This window comes from Aulonocara sp. 'chitande type north' Nkhata Bay, linkage group LG10 (genome assembly GCF_057382095.1).
Source record: "Aulonocara sp. 'chitande type north' Nkhata Bay isolate Kocher_YH1m ecotype deep benthic linkage group LG10, A_spYH_male_GT1.1, whole genome shotgun sequence".
NCBI classification, from domain to species: domain Eukaryota; kingdom Metazoa; phylum Chordata; class Actinopteri; order Cichliformes; family Cichlidae; genus Aulonocara; species Aulonocara sp. 'chitande type north' Nkhata Bay.
Window position 1 is genome coordinate 15785497 of NC_141353.1, and position 18018 is coordinate 15803514.

General features: G+C 38.8%; 1 protein-coding gene and 1 long non-coding RNA gene across 3 annotated transcripts; both read left to right on the top strand.

Moving 5' to 3' along the window:
• Window positions 1-808: 808 nt before the first annotated feature.
• On the top strand, window positions 809-9905 carry b4galt4 (UDP-Gal:betaGlcNAc beta 1,4- galactosyltransferase, polypeptide 4). 2 transcript variants are annotated; one of them, XM_086308573.1, is made up of 7 exons: window positions 809-925; window positions 2160-2704; window positions 3658-3890; window positions 5557-5744; window positions 5900-6022; window positions 6113-6217; window positions 6296-9905. In XM_086308573.1, the coding sequence occupies exons 2-7, from the start codon at window positions 2443-2445 to the stop codon at window positions 6429-6431; spliced, it is 1047 nt and encodes a 348-aa protein (XP_086164699.1). In that variant the 5' UTR covers window positions 809-925; window positions 2160-2442; the 3' UTR covers window positions 6432-9905. The 2 variants fall into 2 exon arrangements, with proteins under 2 accessions (XP_086164699.1, XP_086164700.1); XM_086308574.1 differs by lacking the exon at window positions 809-925 and adding an exon at window positions 934-1186.
• A 709-nt stretch (window positions 9906-10614) lies between these two features.
• Window positions 10615-13424, top strand: LOC147320514 (uncharacterized). The gene is made up of 3 exons (XR_015131152.1): window positions 10615-11293; window positions 11379-11490; window positions 11571-13424. It is a non-coding gene; the product is annotated as an uncharacterized LOC147320514 (long non-coding RNA).
• Window positions 13425-18018: the final 4594 nt, after the last annotated feature.

Genomic DNA, 18018 nt, shown 5'->3' on the forward strand with positions numbered 1-18018 from the left:
AATTTGATTGAATTTTAACTACAGTGGAGTAGAAATTTACCCTTTCACAAAGTTTATTTAAGCTAAATCTTTCATATTTTATTCACATAAAAATCTCACAAAATTAAACGTGGAAAGAGAAAAGACTGGAAAGCAAACTTTCAAAGGCTGTAGTGCTGTTGCATTTAGCTTTTCTACAAGCTGTTTACTTATGACTCTCCATCAATGCTCAGAATTAGCAAAAACAACAACAACAACAACAAATAGAAACAAATTAAAAACCCCGAGTACAAAATCCAAATTCAAATAAATAAACAAGTCCATATTATAGTCAATTTATACCGATTTGCATAGGTAGAATAGACACAAATTAAGCTAAAGTCATTTATAAGACATCTTAAGTGGGAATAAAGATAAGATAAAACCTTTTAATCTTGTTAGAGATTCTTCTGCTTTTTTTTTTATTTTTAGAAATATGAGCAGAATCAGAAGCACTGTGGGTAGAGCAATGACTGCATAGTAGTGAAAATTTATATACTAACGTAACAACAGTTAAAAATGTATCCGTGAGTTTTGTCCGCCAGTAGTTTTTGGTGTCATCAACAGATCGCAAACTTCAATTTTGAAATTTTCACACCGGAAGTATTTATGTGACGCACATCATCATCGTCAACTCGCATACTTTCTGCCTCAACAGAAAAACGGCGTTTATGAGGCATAAGCGAATAATATAAAAAGCAGAAATTAAAGAAGATTTACTCATAATAAATAATATAACCGTTAAACCCCCGCCCCCCGAGATCTCTTCAAGGTCTAAAAGGTAAAACTTTATTATGAAATGCGTGGAACGGAAGTCCTTACTAATTTACGTTTACTTGACTGGTGGGCTTGTAGACGGGCTAATTACAGCGATGTTGTAGTCTATGAAAGGCTACTTAAGTATCAGGTAAGGAAATTGGTGTTTTGCGCTAAATTGAAATAAGGCCAGACTGTACTCGGCTTCCAAGACACGTGTCTCTTTTAATGCTAATGTTTTATTTTTAATAGCCGTTATATCCGCATTCGTCAGCTAGCTAGCAGGTAAGCTATAACTACAGGTGGCGTTTATGTGAGGGCATCAACGTGTAAGTTGTGAGCTTCTGCAATCATAAAAAGGACTGCAGTCAAAAGAGAGAGGAGCTGGCACAAGTATAAGGAAAACAAAAAGGTACTGTTTCGTTGATCTGCACCTCGTGTTATGGACGAACTAGTCGACGTTAGCTTGACTGTGTTCTCAAAATTAACTCAGAGAAATCTTACTAAAAATGGCAGAACATTAATATTTAAATTGTAAAACGCTTTCCTGCTAACGATCCTGCTAGCATCCCAAGAGAGGACAACCATGCTAGCAATAGCATAATGGCTTTCATGTGTTTTGTTTGTCGCTGGTTGTGAGTTAAAAAGTTATAATAATGTTAACGGAAAAAGAGTTAGCGTTAATTGTTATGTCAGCTGATGGCATCTGTGTTTGGTTTAATGGAGAGAGTGTATTATTATAGTAGTATGTCAATGAAACTGGAGTGTTACTCTGTTTTACATGTTTTTGGTTTAAATAGGAGACCTAGAAAAAAAAGCCCATTCATTAATCTCCTCTGTAATGGACATTTGTTTTTGGTCTATGTCTTTTGACTTATTTGAGATACCCTACTAAATCCTGATGTACTTTCAATTGGTCTCTCGTGTTTTTGGCTGGGCTCTTTTAGTTCGAAAGAGGAAGGTAATCACAAAAAAAGTTCAGCTTTTTTTCCCCCTCGGTTCTCAGGAGGATCTAAAGAAAATTACTTCTATTAACAAGCAGTCCACAGTTTTGATCAACTTATCAGCTGTTTCTATATCTTCGGGCATTTTCTGTTTTTGAAACGGGATAGTTTGTTTTATTATGCAGTCATTTTCTGTAATGAATACTTTACCAGCGAAACTACCATCTGAGCAATAATCTGCTCAAGTGGTAGTACAGGTTCAGAAAGTACACGTATCAGTTCAAGTAACACGGTAAGCTGGTTCCTTAATGTGGCTTTTCCTGCTAATGTGTCACATATTGTTAGCTAAAACCTGCCCTCAAAATGTGTTGCATGTTTCCAAGCAAAAATGCACCCTTTTTTTGGTTCTAACATTTTTATTTTCTGTTCATCTATTCCCAGTTGGTGGAGTGCCCAAGCTTATGGCCCCCCGTCTAAAAGTGGAGTTTTCTGATTCACCAATGGAATTTCACAAATAAGTGCTTGCTCTATATTATAGTGACTATAATAATTAGTTTCTATATAGTCAAGGAGCATGTCTCATCAGCATGGGATGACTGGTCAGCGACTCTATGGCTGTCACTGTTTTTGCTGAAACGTTCTTTGTGAAAGAAGTAGTGTAAACTATAGCTTACAGAATCTACATTCACTTTTTCTGCCTTCACATCAGCAAAGTCACATAGCCATGGGCTATTGTTCAAGTTCGAGGAAGATTTCACGCAAGAGCAAGTACGTCATACTGCTGATTCTTGTGCTGTCAGTACTGGCATGGATAGCAATATTTTCAAGAGAGATGGTGAAACCTATCTGGCATTACCCCGGCACTCAACAAACTCATGTCAAAGAAGAGAGTCAGAGGAACGAGGTCGACTTGCAGATAGAAGCAGCTAATGAAATAAATACACCACCACAAAAAACCAAGTGCCCTCAGGAGTCACCATTGCTGAGTAAGTATAGAACAAAATGCTATTTAGATGCCTTTGTATAGATGAAAGAACTACCATGTAACTCAAGGAATCCATCAATCAACCCTTTATGTTAGTTTGTTTATGTTAGTTTGTTAACAAGTGTTAATACACATTAAAACAAATGTTCACTGTTAAACATGTGAATTAGGGCTGCACGATTTTGCATAAAATGAGAATCACGATTTTTTGGCTTAGAATTGAGATCACGATTCTCTCACGATTTTCTTTTCCAGTATAAATATTTATTGCACTTATTAACTGCACATCAACTTCGTAACAGTTGAGACTGAACATAAAAACAATAAATGTCTCACGTTTTGTTGTTGTACTGCTTGAAATTCCGTCTCCACCGTTGCTCGACACTGCGTGTATAGAGCAGGTAGTGCAACAATAGAAAAATAGTTGCGGGACGGCACTGTGTAGCGTTTGTCTAGGGTGTTGATCATTTTCCTAAATCCCTCGTTTAGCACAGTGTTGATGGGAGCCATATCTTTGGTCAGGTGATAAGTAATAGCCTCCGTAATTTCTTTGTGCCTGCGGGAGTTCGACGTGTATAGGGAAGCGCTGTATAAGGTTCCCGATATTGATATTTGGGTGGTTGACCGGAACGGATTTTCTCCTGTCACTTTCTCGTCATCCCTGACGTGCTCTCCGTTGTTTTTTCCCTGCTAATTTTAGCATCACATGGCACAGCTTCTGTATCACGTGGTATAAGGCTTGTCATTTGTTGAGCAGGAAGAGTGAGCGCTTGTTTTCATGCAGATTACGCCCCGGATCAAAACGCGGTACAGTCGTCGTCGTCTTTTTTTCTTTCTTTCTTTTTTTTTTTAAATCGTTGTCATTTGGAAATGAGATCGCACATAAGTATGAATCGAGATCGCCATTTTCTAACGATTAATCGTGCAGCCCTAATGTGAATGTTGTTTCTCTAGTGGGGGCTGTGAAACTGTCCTTTGAGTCGTCTCTGAAACTGAAGGATGTAGAGAAAGACAACAAAGAAGTAAATGAAGGCGAGTATGAGCCCTCGGATTGCACAGCGAGGCAGAGTGTAGCAATCCTCATCCCTCATCGCAACCGAGAGCGACACCTCCTCTACCTCCTGCATCACTTGCACCCCTTCTTGCAGAGACAGCAACTACACTATGCCATTTATGTCATCCAGCAGGTATTTGTCACCTTTGTGCACAGTTTTTATATAAGGTCATGCTAATTCAGTTCTTATGCTTGTGGAACAGACATTTCTGTTTTATTTTGCATAAAGCTGTTGAAACTTCCTGGTTACATACATAGTGTTACTTTGTAACACTATAAAGGAAAAGTATAACCGGTAACACTGAAGGAACTGTGTTCTGAAAAACCAACAGGCAACAGTTCACACTCTTACATGATCTAATACTTTTATTTGGAGTTAACTTTAATTTAGCTCTTGAACTTAACTGGCAGAGTGAATCTTAAACTGCCTCTGCTCATGGCTTTAATGATTCTCAGCTCTGCTTTCATATGTACCTATTTTCAGTGATATCCACTTTTAATAGCAAGAAACTAACGAGCCATATTCTTTTTTTTATTCTTTTTTTCTCTCTCTCTCTTTTTGCCATATTTTTCAAGTAACCTATATTTGACAACAGCATAGTTAAACTGGAAATTCTGTTTTTGATGTGCCAGCCGAATGGCCCCATGTGCCCATCCCAATAAAAAAAATACTACAGGCACCCCTGTTAGTAAAGTACTAGAATTTCAATCACTAAAACTGAAGCACAAACCTCTTGGACAGTCAGTACCACACAGCAAGCTGTAGTGTTTGTTAACTGATTCCATTAAAAGTCCTCCAAAAGGGACTGGCATCTTGACATAGATTTGGTGGGTGTGTCTGCATGTATGTAGTGACTGCAAACAGGAAAAGCAAGTATGTCAGATTTGATCTGTTCTCTCATGTCTCCAAAGTTTCTTGCGGAGAAGTTAAGAATAAGTAAAGATGTTAATCTTATCAATGCTAATAATAGTTCACTGTCCAACTTAATAGTCCCACTCAGTGGATTAAAATTTTATGGCCTATGTATGGGGTTTTTCTTTCTTTTTATTTTTTTTTATATGATTAAGTTCGAGCTGGAGTTGGACAGCACAGTGGTTAACACTGTTTCCTCACAACATGAAGGCCCTCAATTCAAACCACCATCTGGCCGGGGGCTTTATGAGCAAAGTTTCTGTTGTTCAGCCTAACACTAACCCTCTGTGTTCCAGCTTCCTCTTACACTCCACAGTTAGTGGGGTTAGGTGAATTGGTGTTTCTAATTTAACTACAGATTTGAATGTGGGTGTGACTGGTCATCTGTCTCTCTATGATAGCTCTGCATCAGACTGCCGAGCTGTCCAGTAATGTACCCTGCCTCTTGCTCTATGGTAGCTGGGAATAGACTCCACCCCCCCGGATCACTGTATTTGATATGCGGAGGAAAGTGGATGGATGGAGTTATTTGAGTTAGTCAGTGAATTATTGTAGCCCTAGATATGAAATGAATTCACCCACCTTATGGCTTCTGTACAGGAGGAACCCAAAACTGGACTAGAGGAACACATTTTTTTTGGCACTTTCAGGGTGACTTTCAGTAATGAATAGCTTTATTCTTGATAGAGAAAGATATGCAGCATTAAATCATACTTTGTCCCTAATCACTTTTACATGTAAAAGCCTTTTTTTTTTTTTTCTTTGCAGTGAGTAATGCAGCCCATCACATACACCAGGAGAACACAGACATCTGCAACAAGCTCTGAACTTTCCACAGTGTCTTGCATGTTGTAATCTTTGTACTTTCTTTTTTTCTTTTTTAAAGGCTGGTGATGTAACTTTTAATCGTGCCAAGTTACTAAATATTGGATACTTGGAGGCACTAAAAGACTACAACTGGGATTGCTTCATCTTCCATGATGTGGACCTGGTACCTGAAAATGATCATAATTTATATGTTTGTGACATGCAGCCCAAACACTTGGTGGTTGGCCGCAATGTAACGGGATACAGGTAAGAATGACTAAGAGGAAATTTACTGTAAGTCATGAAGAGTCATGGAAAAAAGCAATGCTTTGTTTTTCCACATGTGCCATTCTCTTTCCTATGATGATACATTCAGAGGTTTTATTGTCTTTAATTTTTTTCTCATGTTTGTTCACTTTCAGGCTGCGTTATAAAGGCTACTTTGGAGGAGTCACTGCCTTAAGCAGAGACCAGTTTTTTAAAGTGAATGGGTTTTCAAATGCATACTGGGGCTGGGGTGGAGAAGATGATGACCTTCGCATCAGGTGAGGCATGAATAAGTGAAAACATGACTACATTTTAAACATTGCTGGTAGTACGTATTCATTCAGCATGCATGTTTTTGTCTCATGCAGGGTTGAGCTACAGAAAATGAAGATCGTTCGGCCGCCCGCTGACGTAGCTCGCTACACGATGGTGTTTCACAAACGAGACAGTGGCAATGAAGTAAACCGGGACAGGTCAGTAGTGTAGAGATGGCAATAACGTGTGTGTAGCATGTTACAGGTCATTTCATAGTATGGATTTGTGCTTTTCAGGATGAGGTTGTTGGGTCGAACACCACAGTCATGGAGGAAAGATGGACTCAACAGCTGCTCATATAAGACTTTATCAGTTGAGAGGATGCCTCTCTATGTGAATGTTACTGTGGACATTGGCAAGCCATTAAGTTGAAGTCTTAAATAGAAAGCCTTCCTGTGACCAAAAATACTTTGCTATATTTACAGATACCAGAGTGCAGGAAAACTGCTACACATGCAGAAGACAATATGTTGAGCATGCAAAATGCACATTGTTTTGATTTAGTTTAAATACTAGAATCAAATTAAACCAGCAGCTGCATTCAGAGTTAGCTGAAACATTTGAGTTACGTCCAATCTTCATGGTGTTACCAGCATGCAAAAAAACCAAAAGATTTTTCTGACAAGGAAAGTTTAGCTTTTGTCAGAAAAGTATCCAAATCCCTCATTTGAAATGGTCTAAAGCATTAAAAAGTCATATATGATAGTTAAAATCGGTGCACATTTTTCTTTCTCCATTTAAATAATCTTTGTGCCTTACAATGGCTAACTACACATTTTCCTCATCAACCTTTATGAGCTTATCTACTATAAATATGCAACTTAGTCCCGACCCCGGCATTTCACAGTTGGCTGCTAGGTTGGCAGTTGGCTAACTCTTGATTTATGAGCATTCCTCAACTCTGCTCTTGTGAGAGACCCGACTCGGGTCCACACCTCTACAGTCTGTCATGTTAAGAAGCAGAGTAAAAACAAATGCTTAGGGGAGAGAAAATATCATGGCGGACATCAGTATTGACAGTGCCAGGAGCACACTGGATAACTGCTTGGTTCTGGTTAAACTAAACTAAACTGTGTAGATGGATTTACAGTCATTGATATTTATTACACATTTATTACATGTAATAAGTTCCCATCAATTCGAGGAACACTTTCTTCACCTGTCTGGCCTACCCTCTGCTTTATCCGTGTCTCTGTAATACAAGCCGAGCTCAGCAGAGACACATACACAGTGCAGCAGTGGAGAGGAGGGGTGCAAGTAAAGTAAACCACAGAAAACAAACTGATGGCTTATAATGTGCTGCTACTGCTGGATAAACCTCTTTTCTTATCTGCAGCTCTGCCTCACCCTACCTGGCAATTTCAAATATTTTGATAGGGCTTCAGCTGCCAAACATTGATTAATTTACGTTCCTGCCTTAACATTTGTTAACAGAGTGTATCTTGTGTTTTTATTATGAGTGCAATATCATATAACTCTTCCTACAGTTACAGTTTGGCAGTTACGATTGTTATGATTTTTTTTGACATGCATCTCAATCTAACACCTCTTAGATGTTTGCTTCTGTTTTTCCACTCCACTAACCCAGCACGTCACAGTATATTTTCCCCCAGCTTTAACTTTAACTTGAGCAACTGGCTCATGAGTCAGATAACTGAGAAGACATCTGACACAGTTAGTGTTCAAGTCTGATAGCGGTTGATTATTGGATTATGAATGTAATGTGCACTAAAGCTGTATTATTAATTTTGATACATCCCCAAACTACAAACTAGCTTAAATTACTACTTAAAAAGTAATTTGAATACAAAAGCACAAAGTGCCTAATAAACAGCACACATTTAAATCATCATTTAGTTGTTTATAGATAAATTACACCTGTATTTATGGGATTCAACACTTGGTTTCTCACTTTTCTAGCAAAAACAAGGACATGTTTGGAATGTTAGTAAAATCACAGTAATCATAGTAATGATGCTATCTAAGGTCTTCCTTATTCTAAATTTGGCAGCAGTATTCTAGCGTTTGTATGCTTTTTATGCTTGCTTTGTTCAGTGAGTGGTAAACAACCACTTTAAGTGCAGCATGATAATCGTCTTTTTCACCACTACTACATCAGATTAAGCAGAAAGATTAAAATCTCATGCAATAATATATAAAGGATTCCATTCAGATATGTCATTTTGAAAATGAAAGGACTTAAGAGTTAGGAGTTAGGAAAAAAAAAACAGGGTGATGTAATAAAGGAATTCAAAGAGTTAATTATACCAGTCATTCTGAAAACAAGTATAGGACAGTAAGCTGCCTTATTATCACGATTGCTATTGATGAAACCTGTGCATTTTCACACCATAATACTGTGAATATTGGTCAATTAGAAGGTCAACTATGCTTAAGTAGTGTTTTTAGTGCACACTGTAAGCTCCTCTAGGATCACAGTAAATCATCCTACATTAAAATTGCTATGAAAAACAGATTTGCTGCATTAATACACACAACTACAAAATTAGCCCCATGAGCCATGTTTTGTGATGCAGCATGGTTCTTATAACGACTAACATGATTTTTATCTAGTAGAAAATGTTGGGTGGTGGATTATTTATTATTATTATTTACTGGCATCTCAGACTGGAGCAAATTGCATACGTGCTTTGATCATTGCATTGTTTGATACACAAATTTGTCATGTTTTTTTTATTTGAACGCAAGGTAGTATAGCTGTGAACTTGCTATTAAGATATGTTCTTATTTGTATCTTTTTCAATGAGCAATATTAGTAACTATACTGGGATATAGATTACTTCTGCTGTTACACGATTGTGAGTTACAGGTCGCAATGAAGTGTGTGTGTGTGTGTGTGTGTGTGTGAGAGAGAATTCTTGCACTGCTCATGAACCAACTACTCTTTAAATCTGCGGTGTGTTGTAGCCATTATGAATACAAGTTCTCTGTGTTGGTGGCCATACTGTCTGTTATTGTAGTTCTATTTCCACTCCTTGATGAATGTTATGTATGTTTGTTTGTTTTTATATGTACTGTGGTTTAAAATCTTTTATTTTATATGACTGAAACATTTGAAGTAGTTACATTTTCAACTGTAACTTGATCAGGACTGACAAAATCATGTTGTGATATTGTAGCATTAAGAACCTTAAACTTAAATTCTCTTGAATTCAGTTTATACTTTGAAATTCAAAGTAGTTTTATTGTGTAGTTTTTGTGTTTAGAATTTTGTTTTGGATTATGGGATTTCTGAAGAAGAAAAGGGATACAATTTGACTTGAAATGGTATTTTCTCTTTAGACAACGTAATAAAAATATTTTCTCTTATGAACAGTTTTATGATTTTGTGTTTCAGTGTTTAAAATACAGTTTGGGATCATCTTGTACAATATACTGTATTGTTTAATTTATGGGGAAAAGGTATTTCTCTGTTTTAATATAAAAAATACAGTCTGGCTAAACTAATAATACAAAACCAGTTTTCTCATCTTTACTAAAAACACTCTTTTATCATTTACTGGCTGAAAAATTCTAAAACCTTCAGATTAATGAGTTGTTTATTTCCAAAAAGGAAGTGTGTCAAATAAGGCTGTGAGAGTGGAGGTATGGGTTATAGACAAGTTACTCTAAATGGAGCAATAAAAAAAAAAAAAAAAAAACTGTCTGCTTGGAAAGCCAGAAGGAAAGAGTGATTCATTTATCAGAACTTAGAAATTATGTCAATATTTTTTATGGTAATTCTATTTTAATGAAGAGAGAGAAAATATCAAATACCTCCCCCAAAATTCCAAGGTTATGAAAAGATTTCCAGAAGGACACATCCCCCAGCATGCACCTATTCCAGGAAGGCAGTACAATACAATAAAAAAATTTAAACAAACAGAATGGGGGAAAAAGTACATTTGCCAGGGTTGTTACAATAGTAAGTAAACAATTAATGAACATCCGTTTGTCCCCCTTCCACTAACCTGTTCAATCAACAATTACTCAAACACGCATGCATTTATATTTTTATGTTGTATTTATTAGATACTCTTGATTTGTGTGCATGGAATGAAAGATTCTGAGTCTTAGCTAGAATTATGGCTCCCCCACATTGCCACACAGAATACAATCAATCGATCACAATACTTCTGATCTCAACTTAACTTATGTTTATAAAGCACAGCTTCCTATAGAATCAGTTTATTCCAGTCCAAACTCAATCTTCATGGGTAAGGCCAAAGAGGTCATGAGATCATGGAGTGGCCAGGCCAGTCTGCAGACCTCAGTCCCATAGAACATCTGTGGAGGAAGCTGAAGCTTGGCTAAGAAAACTAAAGGACTTCAAGTTTCTGTAAAGAGAAGTAGACCAAAATCCTTCCTGAGATGTGTGCAGACCTGGGCCCTGTTTCAGGAAGCCGGTTTAGTGGAAAAACTGAGTAAGTATACCCTGAGTTAACGAAAACTCTGGGTTTTCGGTTTCACAAAGCGAGTTCAGCTGCAGCCTGAGTGAGTCACTATGACGACACACTCCGTGGAGCTAACCTGCCCCCTAGCAGGTTTACTACAACTAACCCTGACTGTCTCCGCCCCTTTGTCGGAAACCTGACAGTAGGAAGTGTCGGACATGGCGTGCCACTTCCTTGAAGAGCCAGTAGATCGTGAAGCCCAAATTCTCCGCAGAGCTCTCCGCCGGGAGAGAGTGATCAGAGCGCGTTTGGACATTTTATCATTTCCTGATGATTTTCTGTGCGAACGTTACCGTTTCTCAGCACAATCTATAATTTATTTGGATAACATCCTCAGGCCATATATTACGCATGTGACACATCGCGGACATGCTCTCAGTTCATTGCATATTATTTGTATTGCACTTCGGTTTCTTGCAAACGGGAGCTTTCTGTATAATATTGGTGACGCTGAGCACGTTTCCAAGGCTACCGTCTGTCGGGCAGTCAGGAATGTTACAGTTGCACTGAAACGTCTCCTGTACTCGTTTGTGGTGTTCCCCGGTCACAGACCCACAAGATTTATCAAAGAGGGATGCCACAAAATTGCAGGTATCAGGATGAACAAAACTTAATGTATGATGTGGTGATACTTGGACTACTACTTAAATTGCACATTTATTTTCAGGGTTCCCAGGCGTGATTGGCTGTACAGATGGCACTCACATTCCAATCATTGCTCCTTCAGTAAATGAAGGAGACTATGTGAACAGGAAGTCTTTCCACAGCATTAATGTACAGGTACATAGTTCCCTGTAGCATGTCAAACTAACAAATTATTTCATTATAGTAATGGATGCTAATTTGTGTTCTCTGCACTGTGAAGATCATATGTGATGCTGCCAACATTATCACAAATGTGGAAGCCAAGTGGCCAGGCTCTGTCCATGACTCACAAATATTCCGTGAATGTACACTGAGCACAAAATTTGGACATGGTGAGTTGAGAATACTTTAAAATATATAAAGACCAATTGCTTCAGGGACATTTGAACTGAAGTGTATCCTTCTGTCTTAGGAGAGTTCACTGGCTACTTGCTTGGTGATAGGGGGTATCCATGTTTACCCTATTTGCTTACCCCTTACCCTGACCCTGAACCGGGCCCACAGCAGCGATATAATCTGGCTAATTGCAGGACAAGAGCCAGAATTGAAATGACTATCGGAATGCTTAAGGCCCGGTTCCAGTGCCTGCAAAGACTCAGGGTCACCCCAGAAAGGGCATGTGACATTATTGTGGCATGTGTGATTCTTCACAACATTGCCACAATTAGAGGAGAACACTGTCCTTCTGAACCAAACATCAGCAGTGATCCAAACCATGAACATCCTGACCCTCCCACGGACATACAAGATGGAAGAGCAGTCAGAGACACCATATGTCACAATCATTTCCTTTGACCCATCACCTCAACATGTTGAAAGAAGAATAAACAGATTTTTTGTTCAACTGGCTTTATTGGTCGCCTGTATTTCCTGTACACAAAGTATTAAAAGATGTAAACCTCATAAAGTGTCTCTGTTGCTTCCTCCTCTGTAACAGCTGTCAATGTTTCTTCATTATTTTCCTGTAGTAAAGAAATAGACAACATTGCTGTTCTACTGTAAACTCATATAATCTGTGGAGTATTACTCACAACTGCATGTTGGTCTGGCTCAACAGGAGGCTGCACCAGATGCAGTACACCATCACCATCAACTGATAGAATATGAGGTTTATACAGGTCACTTATAACTTACAAGGGACCAAATGGCAATTAACAAACATACCAAGCACCTTACACTTCATTGTCATTATGCTCTCAAAGACAACCAAGGCTGAGGGAAGGCAAAATCAGTCGGAAAATAACTTCACTACAAAATAATTCATTATGGTAAAGAGTTTATCAAATGAATGTGTCGCACTGCAAAGGTGACTGTGAAGAAAGGATGTATGCACATCATGTATTATTTTGAATTTACCCCTTATGTAGGCACTTGTGTCTTGCGGGGTTATTGACTCAGAGGATGTCCCCGCAGAGATGCCTTCGGCCACAGGGCGCCCACTGTTTTGGCTGAGGGCCAACTGCTCAGCCTCTGTGAGTGGTGGTGGTGGAGGACCCCCACCTGTTTTTCGGGCCTCCGCTTTTTTTCTGTTGGCTATAACGGGCCACATTTGAGCATACAGAGTAAGCAAATATGTACTTGTAATGTGCTCAGATAATTTCAATAAGTGCTTACAGAAAGAAAATTAATGTAGCCTCTAACTGCAATTGATTTACATGGGACAAACAGACCAAGCACTATGGCTCATAATACAATTACACCTTACCTGTTTGGACTATATTTTTATATTTCATTTTTACTTGCTGCCAGGCACGTTTGGGGCCTGTTGGGTTGCACCTGCGCTCACATCACATCACAAAATAAAATGTATAAAATAACAAATAAAATAACATATGATAAAATAACGTGTTAAATGGGTGGAAATCCCTCGATCAATGTTTAAATTAACACTCACGCATTGACTCTGTCGGCTATGTTTTGCCATGCATGCTTTTGCAGCTGTGGCTGTGTTACTTTTTTCCGCGGAATTTGCATGTTATCGGCATATGCTGCCATCAGAATTTCGGCCTCAAGCGCTGTGAAATACATTGACCGCGCCTTCTTTCCCTCCGTCTCCATGGTGACTCGCTTAATCTGTGCTCCGCTTATCAGGGCTTTATGTATCCTCGTGCGCGCGCTTCACTTGGGGTTAAAGCAACTCCGCGTTGACTGAACTAATTGTTATCAGCCTTTCTGAAACGGAATATTCCGAGTTGGACAGTTCGGGGTTACTCAACCGTGAGTGTCGTTTTTCACTCTGAGTTTTCCAAACCGGCTTCCTGAAACAGGGCCCTGGTGCCCAACTTAACTTCTATGTATTGTTTTTTTGTTTGTTTTTTTCTGGATTTTTAGTTGGTTTAGTTTATTTGGTTTATTTATTTTTCTTGCCATTAAAATTAAACAGTCTCTAATTTTGTATTAGTTTATTTCTTTTTAAGTGAGCAAACTTACAAATTCACCAGGGGATCAAATAATTATTTCCCGCACCATAAATATGCACAAAGCTGGAAAAGACTTCAAAGGCACGTCAGGAGAGCAGAGTGTTTATCAGTTTCACAATAAGACAAATTATGTACAAATGAAGGGAACTTGGGCCTGCTCTAAATTATTTAGTAACAACAGTCTGCAAAGATCTTATGCAGTGCACGCCATGCACATCTGAGAGAAATGAAAAGCTGAACCTGAGGATAACAGGAAAAACAACTGTGGAAAATAATTAACCAAAAGCAAATGTTCATCTCAGAGGACGAAGGAAGGAAGCTTTGCTTTTTGGAAATGATTTCTAACATCATATCTGGAGGAAAAGTGCACTGCACATCAACACAAAATACCAAAATGTCCTTGTTTGGGCCTCCTGTGATTACCACAGGACCCCGATCTTATGCACTTGTTAAAAAAAATGGGAACGGTCAAGTCAAAGTACTATTAGGCACTTAATGTTCATAATTAATAAGAAGGTAAAGAAAATGCAGGTTATTGCTACTAGAGGTCTGAGTTGCCAGAATCACTGCCCTACACAGTGAACGGTCACTGAATGTGTTCAGTAAAGACGTGCAATGTCCAGCTGTTTGTGACGCATTCAATTTTGTACATATCTATAATAATAATAATAATGGATTGGATTTATATAGCGCTTTTCAAGGCACCCAAAGCGCTTTACAATACCACTATTCATTCACTCTCACATTCATACACTGGTGGAGGCAAGCCACAGTTGTAGCCACAGCTGCCCTGGGGCAGACTGACAGAAGCGAGGCTGCCATATCGCGCCATCGGCCCCTCTGGCCAACACCAGTAGGCAAGTAGGGTAAAGTGTCTTGCCCAGGGACACAACGACCAGGACAGAGAGCCCAGGGATCGAACCGGCGACCTTCCGGTTACAGATGCGATTCCCAACCCCCTGAGCCACGGTCGCCCCTATGCATATTTGTTGTAACTGTGCATTACATAAGAAGCACAACCTCACTGTGCAACTTGCTGTAGTGCAAAGATTTGACCAGAGGAGGGCGTGGAGAGCACAACTTCCAGTTTAAAGAGGACATCTCAAGGTATTTAAGAAAATTGCATTTATTGCCAAACAACTGGGACAACAGTGGCCTCAATTCATTATAATAATAATAACAGGATTAAGCTCAGACATGGAACAATAAAAGAAAATAAAACAATAAATGATCTTTCTTGATGTTCAAATAATGTAAACTTATATCTTATTTTCTAGGATTCTAATATTCCTGCTTAGTTAGAAAACATGGCCTAATCAGGTTTGGCGTGAATAGGCTATGCAAACAAAGGGTTAGACTCTCTGTTGATATAGTTTAAGCAAATTGACATAGCACCTCACGCCTATTTAAATCACTAAAGCCAACATAGCCACCTGTCTCGCATCAAATACAGCTGAAATATCAATCTTCTGTCTTGAAAACCTTATATCCTCATGCAAAATCAACAGTTTTTTGTATATATAAAGAACATTTTCTACCTAGTTGTGTCATTTCCCTTCTTCCACATTTAGCTGGAGCCAAATTGTGCTGCAGATCTACCAAGGCATTGCATCACTCTGAGAACATGGAGAACTTGTTCTAAAAGACTCAAAGTAAGGACAAGAATAACTCCTTATTAGTCGCACACACAATGAAATGGTCTCTTAGCATAGACACTTTTTTTATTATTAACCAGTGCAAAGAAAGAGCGGGATGTCTGAGGCTTTGTATGAACAGCATGATGTCATCTCCTCTTCCTATGGTGCAGAATGAAAGCTTTGTCTTGCTGAGGCCAAGCTTGGTCATGTAGCTCACATGTGACATTCACAAAACACTCACAAAAATATCAACTCTGCGAGCTGTGATCTACTCAACAAACCACACAGTGCAGATATTTAAAAAAAAGGTCCACAGCTACCTGCTGTGTGTACCTCGTTGTTCTTGCTTTTAAATACTATATGGCTTGTGTAAGAGCTCCTTTGTCAGATGTTCTCATTTCTATTTGTAGCAGAACAGTCATTTAAGTATGTGGAAGTTTCCTCTTTTTGCTCCAGTTGTTTCAAACTGTTCAGTTACGCAGGTCAGATGAGTTGAATCTGAATTTTGTGTGTGTGTGTGTGTGTGTGTAGGTGTGTTTGTGCCTGGATGTCAGTAGGGCTGCCACAAACGATTATTTTGATAGTCGACTAGTCACCGATTATTTTTGCGATTAGTCGACTAATCAGATCATCATCCATTGGACGTACAGCGTACAGCTTATTGCACCAGCAGCATCTGGTCTTATATAACTATCATTAGCTTACAGCTTGAAGTGTTTGTGCTAACTAAAAATAAAGACAAGATGGTAGTTTATTAATTTTTAATGAAATTTGCAGATTGTTTCGGTGAAGTTTAATAAACTCCTTGCTTTCTAAAATATAACAGGACACCGGAGTATATTCTCCAGCGTCTCACACTTCTGATAATCAGCTGTCTGCTTGACAGTTTTAGCTGTGCAAAAACTATACCTTTAATCTCAGCCAAACCGATTTACTCAGGAACAAATAAAATACTGAAAAAAGCCAAACAATAACATTTAAGTTATCTAAGTGACTTATATATATGTTTAACCTGACTAGCGAAAGACGGCGGTGGGTTTGAAAACGATTTGCCGGGAGTCCGGTGTTCTCACGGCTCTAGTTAGCCTTGCCCCCGCCTAGCTAACGAGCTAGTGGGTAACAGACGTCTCCGAAAACGTCGGAGCGCTTTTGAAAATATGTGGTGTCTTGATAAACTGAGCAGATATTTGAGGTTTACACAGCTACATTCTCGCCTGAAAATATGTTAAACGTTTATTTTGTGACCCAGAAAGAATAATAAGAGTAAAGTTAAAACTAACTAGCTGCCGCCATTGTTGACAACTGCGCTGGGCTGCGCTATGAATTCTGGGACACAGCTTCTTCTTCTTCGGGGTTTAACGGCAGCTGGCATCCTTGGACATGCAGTGCTGCCATCTTCTGTTTCAGTCCGTTATTACACTCTTAAATCCTACTACTCATTCCTGCGTCCTTTGTGATCTTACAAAGCTTCAAACGATGCGTCGACTATTAAATTAGTCGTCGACGATTTTAATAGTCGACATAATCGTGACTAGTCGACTAATCGTGGCAGCCCTAGATGTCAGTATCAGCCATGTCTGTTTAGAACAAATAGATCCTGGGAAAATGATTCCTTGTTTTCATAAATACGTAGAAGTGAGAACAGATGGATGGATTAACAAAATGTTCTCAGAGGGAAAAAAAAAAAAAAGAAAGACATGGAAACTGGCATTTTTGACAGCTGTAGTAAAAAGTGGTGGTTAATGTTTTAGAGAAAGAAAGGATTATTTGTATGTAAAGAATCCGCATAGAATCATCACCCAAGTCTGCCGTTTTCTCTCTGCTCTACTGAGAATTCGAGCTTCTGTCAACTCATTGTTTTGGTTTTCCGGCCTGTTATTTTACTTTGGTTCACTCACACTGCTTGTGTTAGCGACTGGGCGGGAGGCAGACAATGTCAGCAATGAGCTGGTAAACAGAGCCGAGCATTTAACAGCCAAGGAGCCAGATATTTCCCCAGGGAGCAGGAGGAGGCCAGAACACAGCTAAAAGAAGCATGATTATTAGACTTATTAGGCTTAAGTTATGGGGTGGACAAAAAGCAAAACTCTAGATTAATGCTAACGTTACTGCATATCTCCTAGACGTGTAAAAGGCAGCACTACTCCCTATCTGGTTTACCATTAAAAAGTGATACCAGGCTTATGTTTTTAATGTTTGGTTTGCAGCTTGTTATTTTATAGCTTTTTATTTCTGTATAGGAAAAAGTTGCTTTTACTCCAAATCAGTTTTTCAAGTTACGTAAGGCTGGTTTAACATGCTCTTTGGTGTCTGCATATGCATGTTTTTCTGGCAGGAGTAAATTGTTTTAATTCGATAAATGTCTACAGTTAATAAATCATTGCACTCGGTGGTTTGTCAGGGGGAATCGGCGATTATGTCCAAAAATGTCACTTCATGGAAAATTCAGTTTTTCACGGCTTTAAAATTCCAAGCCTCATTTGCGGAATATGTTTCTTGGGGTCTGTAATTTTCCCTGTTAAACCGTCAGAGTTCCACAACGCTCAAGAATGCACTCACTGGCCATTTTATTAGGTATAATCATATCACAGTGACTAAACGCATTAAGGCATGTAGTCATGGTCAAGATGATTTGCTGTAGTTCACACCAAGCATCAGAATGGGGTAGCAGCTGATTTCAGTCATTTTGAACATAGAATGGTTGTTGTACAAATCGCTGATCTGGCATTTTGTCCCACACAATCACCTCTATGGGTTACAGAGAATAGTCTGAAAAACAAGAAATTGTGGATTTAGAGTTCAT

What these genes read in the sequence shown, in the direction of transcription:
- b4galt4 (XM_086308573.1), top strand. Translation starts at nt 2,443, where the DNA reads ATGGGCTATTGTTCAAGTTCGAGGAAGATTTCACGCAAGAGCAAGTAC. An exon ending in TCAGGAGTCACCATTGCTGA is followed by an intron (nt 2,705 to 3,657) that starts GTAAGTATAGAA and finishes TTGTTTCTCTAG; the next exon opens with TGGGGGCTGTGAAACTGTCC. An exon ending in CCATTTATGTCATCCAGCAG is followed by an intron (nt 3,891 to 5,556) that starts GTATTTGTCACC and finishes TCTTTTTTAAAG; the next exon opens with GCTGGTGATGTAACTTTTAA.